Genomic DNA, 6,238 nt, shown 5'->3' with positions numbered 1-6,238 from the left:
CTAAAAATAGTAAAATCATATGTTCTCAAATGCTTCTCATGCTGGTATATTTGGGGCCTTGTTTAGTGGGAGAAGTGAATCGTGATTGGTGACATATGAGAGCTCTAGTTTAGTGGGAGAAGTGGATGTAATTAGATCTTTAAACAGAGAGAGCCATTAGCTTGAGCTTGCCTCCTAAGAAGATGAAGGTGCGAGACAGCCTGTTCCTTAAGTCTGTTTCATAAAGTGTTCTTGATTACTATGGATTCTAAACTATTTTGTGTTGTGTGTTCTCAGTTGCTGTTATATTGGTAATTATCTAATTGTTACTTGTTTTGATTCTTGACTTCTGATATGTATACTATTAAATTCTGTATGTGATTCAACCAGATTTGATGGATTCAGATGTCTTTGTATTCTCACCTTATGTGGATCTCTACTTTCTAAATGATGTCTGCAGAAATTTCTGGAAGAGGCTTACCAGCTTTAAACAAAGCTTCCTTGAAGAAGCTTCCAATCAGAGGATCCACCTTTCTGCTGGGGCAGAGCATGTTAATGATTTCTGCTCATCCACAGTTGGCGGCAGCAGCAGAAATCATAAAGCCCGAACCTATTTAAGAAGTTGCGGAGTTATTTGAACTTAGTATTCAACTTTCTTACTTGCTGTTACTACTGGGTTTGCTTGGAGTTGGTACTTTCTATGTGATTCGTCAAGTACTACTGGGTTCTATGGTGATGCTGAGAAGGAAATTTTACCCTGTGGCCTCGGCGATATGGGTTAAAAGATCGTGTGAAGCTCTATAAAGGCGTTGTGGCTGTTAAGTCTAAGAAACGGTGGCGGTTAAAGCAAGAAGCAAACTCAAACCAAGAGCTGTTGGCCTCTCTTCCTCTTGTCTTTTTCGGTTTGGTAATATGTAAAACTGTAAGGGAGATTTTATGTTAATATGATAATGAAACTTTGTTCTTTCGTTTTGTGTTGATGGAAATATATAGAATGCCTAAATTATTTGAATGAGTATATTTAATATGACGTCTAAAACTTGGTAACCAATAAAATCACTCATCTTATTATTCAGAATCGATACAAACCTTTTAGTTGACATAATAGTGGAAGACAAGCAGAAGGAACCGGAGTTTGGTGCAACCTAACAATAGAATCGAGTTCATTTTTTTTTCCTATCATGTTTCTTCTATTACAATTTATGTTGTATTTTTTTCGATTTCATAAAATATGTTTAATATTTTCAAATTATGTAAAATATGTTTAATATTCTGAATTTTGTATCTTATGTTTAATATTCCGAATTTTGTAAAATATGTTTAACATTCTGAATTCTGTAAAATTTTATTGTTTTCTATTTAATGTAATATAAATAATTGTTTTATTCATAATAGATTAGTAAAATTTGATAATTAATTAACAAAAATTTTTAAAAAAAATTATTTAGATGATGAGTAACTTTAGTGGAGGGATGATTTTGTTGAAGTTCTAAGTGAGTTGCTTTAATTATTTAGTATTAATTATATAATTAATTAAAACTTGAGTAACTTGACAGGAGTACTGGAGTAATGATGCTCTGATAGTGGTACTGATACCTTTATTTACGTCAAGGGGTATGCACGGTTCAATATATCAGTCATTCAGGTGGATATGAGTGTACTATCAAATCTTTTCCAATGATTTTACCGGATATATTCTTGGACGGATTGGAATAATCAATAACATTACTTGATTTACGCCGACAGTTTTACTTACAAATTATTTGGAATCTTTATTCGGTCCTCTTTTCTCGCACTCGTAGAAAAATCGTACTAAACAAGAAAAGGACAGGGTACATTATTTCGGTGAATTACGGGAATACATTCATAAGTTTCTTATTCAAACATAAATACGAAAACTCAATGCAAAATATCACTAGTCAGATTATCAAGCAATGTAGTACAATGGATTTGGGACTTTGAAGGAACGAGTGGCCAAGGCAAAACCTTGCAAGTCACTCCATTGATCGCCTGTACTTCCATGGATTGTATAGCCTTCTTTAACCACTTTTGATCTCTGTTCTGATTTGTACTGTGTTGCTGATTTCCCTTGATCTTCATGACCCCTGCATCAATTAGATTAACCAAAGACTAAACCTTAGTATTTTTTTCCTCATGACCGGTTCATAAGTTTAGTCTAGATGGCCAAATTAGCTAATTAGTGAAATAAGTTTTAGAGCCGTTGAGATTTTAAAATCACTTTATTTTTATTTTTATTTTTAAGTCACATATCGTAGAGAAAATTATTATTCATATATAGCTCTTATAACAGTCACACCACACACGTAACCCATTATCTTTTTTTTCCTTGTCTTTTTCTTTCATGTTTATTTCTTTTAGTTTTAGTTAATCTAAAATCCTAAATCATTTATATGTTTGGTATATGATAATGATTTAGGATTTCAAGTTTACAGAACTAGACAAGAGAAAACGTCATAGCTTTTACCTCAAGAGGAGTCGGTTCCAACCGGAATAACCGGCGTAGAGGAGATTTTTCTCAGTAATACTCCTTTGACTTTCATCTCGTCCGGTTAGGAGAATGATTGTGAAACCAAGTTCCTTGAGAGCATTGTAAAGCCTCAAGCCCGCATCAAAAGCTGGGGCTTTTCCTGTTACCACCCACCTATTGAATTGAGTATTGTCGTACGGCTCAGACCTAAATCCACAATTAAACAAAATCACTTGCACCAATTAGTACGATATATAGCAAAAATAATGCAAATTAAATAAGAAAAATAGCACAAAAAAAAAACTAAACCGAGAACCAGATGTAACTGTCAACGAAGTTAGTCAAATAATAATCATTACGACTTTATAAATGAAAAAAAAAAAAAACATTATGAATAAAACAATATCCAAGGGCTATTAATGGAGAGAGCATGGGGCATTATTATTACCCGTAACCATGATGAGCCTTGTAGTACGGGAAATTTGAGAGAAGCGTCTCATCGATGTCAAAGACCCATGCGTCCTTGCCGTTGCCGGCAAGCTTGATCGTTTTAGCGTAGTTGGTGATGTAAACAACGAGTACGTCGTAATCCGCGTCGAACTGGCCACTGCTGTAGTAGTTTTTAACGTAGGGAACGCATCCGCGCGGAACCACCTTCCACTCGCCGGCATTGTCGGTCTCCACAGCCAATCTCCAGGCCGCGCAGTGAGCGATGACTTGAGATTCGTCGGGAGATTCGTCAGGAAATTCGTCAGAGTTAGGGAGCTTGATGAAGGATGATGCACGTGAAGAGATCGCTGGATTGATCAAGACGGCGAATAGAGCGAGGATGAAGAAGGAAACCGAGCGGCTACGAGATAACGTCATTGCTGAGGCTTTTCTCAATTATTTCTTCTTGTGCATATATATGGATAAACAAGATTGGCCTTGAATTTAAAGTGAAATTTTACTACGTTGTCTTACTATCTTGCACGTGATTTTATTGCAAAAGATCGACGTTGATGTAATTATGAACTTTCGAAGGGTACATAAAGTTACAGCCTGAAATAGATACTGTATATAAAACGTTTTCAAAAAATTAATAGAGGAAGTAAGAGTTCGTTGATGAAATTTTTGTTAAATTGGTAAAATAATCGAGTTCTTTAGACTTCTAGTTGTGGATGTTATGTTATGTTTATAGTCGTAAGGTTTATTACGCAACAAGACCTCGGAGGAAGCATATGTAGTCAAATGGTTGTTTCACTAATTATGGTAGAATGTTAAAATCACGGTATATACATACCGTAGGTTATTATTGTACAGGTTTAAAATTATCCAAACATATATTATGAATAACGATGTAAATAAAAACTAAAAAATGATGAAAATATTTTGACTTTTTGTTTTTTTTTTTTGAATCTGTTCATCATCATCATAAGAATTCAAGAACTGTTGGAGAGCTCTGAAAGTTTGGTTAGTAAAGATATGATAATTAATCATCACCTTTTTATTTCAAATCTAGCCGTAATTGTTTTAAAATTTAACAATAAAGGTGACTGAAATCTTCTGATTTTTTTCCAATTGTTGTTCAACCATAAGAAGGCTTGAAGAACGTTGATCTTTAAAAAAAAAAAAAAAAAAAAAAAAGAAGGCCTGAAGAACTTCCAGAGTTTTATTCATATAGAATCAAAGAAATTATTTTACTAATTTTAAAATATGATTATTTAGAATTTGTCTCTTTAACAATTATAAGTACAAACACATTTAGGATCTCTACCAACTTTGGTTTTCAAACATTTTCCAACTCCATTGTATCCCATATAGCAGTTTAGACGACAGTCAACAAGGTCAGAATATGGAGTTTCTGGATTGATGATTTTAGTACATAGATTTCCCTTAGCTTTCTCAACCGCTGAATAAAAAAAAAAAATCATGTTATGAGGTGATATATGTGCGCCCACTAAAATATTTTATGTAATGTAAAAAAAAATGAAAAATACTTTTCATGTTTGGAAGGGGATATCATGAAATTACCGGAGAACACAAGCATGATTATGAGGAAATAATAAGAACATGGTATTTTGGCCATGATCATTGTATCACAACAAATGAAAGCTACTAATGCTTTGTAAATTAGAGATAACAAATGAAAGTTCTGTCTTCAAAATTAGAGATAACAAATGAAAGCTACTTTTTTTTTTTTTTTGATCAAAGAGGTATTCTCGTTCCATTAAATAGAACATAACATACATGGCATAGATTGTTTGGAATACAATAAACATAAAGCAGTAAAAGTACATAGATAGATAAATGCAGTCGATATGAAGAGCTTGAGAGCTATCAACCACATGCTTAAAAGCAATATGAAACTTGTAAGGTCAAGGCAAACCGATGCAGACTCCATGAGCAGGTCAAAAGAGTATAAAGCCACTGTCTTGAATCTTCGAAGACTTGGCGGAGATGAGAATGACAAAGCTACGTTGCCAAAGGTTCAAGTATGGGTGTTGAGGCTCTGATGACCGGTTACTACAAAGGTAATTGATGGTCCAAGGTTGGTAGAGTAGGCCTTTAGAGGGTTGTGGTAACCACTACTCCTTTGAGTGAGGGTCATAATGCCACTAACCTTTAAGGTTATATTCAGGGACTTCAAGAAGTAGCAACTATGCGGTTTAAAGATCTTTAAGGTTTGGTGAGGTATGGACAGGGCAATGGTAGAGCACCGGTAATCACCACTCCATAGAGATGGGATCATAATGCCAGCCTGCACCAAATTGCCTTTAAATATGGGAGCATCCCTAGGGTATCCAACGAACAGGGTTTTCAAAAGATTCCTATGCCATTCTAGCAACAATGTTGGTTTAAGGTTCAAAAGCAGTCTTCGGATTAAAGAGACCATTAAACTAAACACAAATTGCTTAGGGTGGGAAGGGCTAGAGTTCAACTCAAAACCGGATACATACTGGTCTCGACACAAGAGATTATCAAACAACCTAGAAGGAACCAGTGATCTGTTCTCGAGAATTACTCGACTTGACCAAACAGACAACAACGGTGCTAACAGGTTTGAGCTTGATGTAACATTATCTAAATCGGGTCGGATTAGGTACCAGTTCGGGGTTATGACATAGTTTAACCAAGGTAAACTATCTAACAGGTAGCTAAGATATGAGTGGAGAGCAAACCTGGGCCAGGGAGGTGTCATCAGGGAAATAGGGACCGCCGGGTTTGTTGAAATCTCCATCAAGATCTCCCATGGCTCCGGCATCAAAACAGAGCTCCCGTCCATCTGCGACCAAGTAGAACACTTGGAGAGTGGATGTAGATCCGAGGAGCGAAGAGATGTTGCAGTTGATTGTGGGATGTGCCAGATCGAGGAGTAGAAATCACGACTACCGAGGCGGTCTAGGGTTTGTGGAGGCGGTTGCAAGATCAGAGGATCAAGGTCGCCGAGAGGGATGGACGGAGGTGGAGGGAAGAGGGGAACGAGCTGAAGCTTACGCATTGCCGGGGTCGAGATCTGAAATCTCAAAGGGCCTCCGGTGAAGAGAACAAGAACCATAAGAGATATGAGCGGAGAGAGGGGAGGACGAAGGTTACAGATCCAAGGTCCAGCGACGCCGATCGGTCTCGACGCTGCCGGGGGAAGCTACTTAAGAACCTTTTTACTATTATTTTGTGTTCATTTTTTTTTTTGACATCTATTATGTGTTCATTTATATATAAGGGTAGACATGAAAACATACATATAAGCAGAGATAAAAGAATGTGAATGAATGTTGAAAGTGTAGGATT

General features: G+C 36.2%; 2 protein-coding genes and 1 long non-coding RNA gene across 3 annotated transcripts; 1 reads left to right on the top strand and 2 right to left on the bottom strand.

The window, feature by feature from the left end:
• On the top strand, positions 7-991 carry LOC104730408. Its single transcript, XR_758429.2, has 2 exons — positions 7-188; positions 440-991. It is a non-coding gene; the product is annotated as an uncharacterized LOC104730408 (long non-coding RNA).
• LOC104730407 (acid phosphatase 1-like) lies at positions 1,765-3,399 on the bottom strand. Its single transcript, XM_010449568.2, has 3 exons — positions 2,916-3,399; positions 2,465-2,674; positions 1,765-2,084 (listed from the first exon to the last, which is right to left on the bottom strand). The coding sequence occupies exons 1-3, from the start codon at positions 3,332-3,334 to the stop codon at positions 1,907-1,909; spliced, it is 807 nt and encodes a 268-aa protein (XP_010447870.1). The 5' UTR covers positions 3,335-3,399; the 3' UTR covers positions 1,765-1,906.
• LOC109128096 (putative defensin-like protein 158) lies at positions 4,110-4,627 on the bottom strand. Its single transcript, XM_019233877.1, has 2 exons — positions 4,481-4,627; positions 4,110-4,358 (listed from the first exon to the last, which is right to left on the bottom strand). The coding sequence occupies exons 1-2, from the start codon at positions 4,539-4,541 to the stop codon at positions 4,186-4,188; spliced, it is 234 nt and encodes a 77-aa protein (XP_019089422.1). The 5' UTR covers positions 4,542-4,627; the 3' UTR covers positions 4,110-4,185.

The sequence above is a fragment of the Camelina sativa genome, chromosome 12 (assembly GCF_000633955.1).
Source record: "Camelina sativa cultivar DH55 chromosome 12, Cs, whole genome shotgun sequence".
NCBI lineage: Eukaryota > Viridiplantae > Streptophyta > Magnoliopsida > Brassicales > Brassicaceae > Camelina > Camelina sativa.
Note: the sequence above shows the minus strand (reverse complement) of the source record. Positions and strands in the feature narration are given on the sequence as shown.

Coding starts and splice junctions, on each gene's coding strand:
- LOC104730407 (XM_010449568.2), bottom strand. CDS start 3,334: ATGACGTTATCTCGTAGCCGCTCGGTTTCCTTCTTCATCCTCGCTCTA. Junction 2,675..2,915: donor AAGGCTCATCATGGTTACGG/GTAATAATAATG, acceptor TTGTGGATTTAG/GTCTGAGCCGTACGACAATA. Junction 2,085..2,464: donor TGGAACCGACTCCTCTTGAG/GTAAAAGCTATG, acceptor TAATTGATGCAG/GGGTCATGAAGATCAAGGGA.
- LOC109128096 (XM_019233877.1), bottom strand. CDS start 4,541: ATGATCATGGCCAAAATACCATGTTCTTATTATTTCCTCATAATCATG. Junction 4,359..4,480: donor AATCATGCTTGTGTTCTCCG/GTAATTTCATGA, acceptor TTTTTTATTCAG/CGGTTGAGAAAGCTAAGGGA.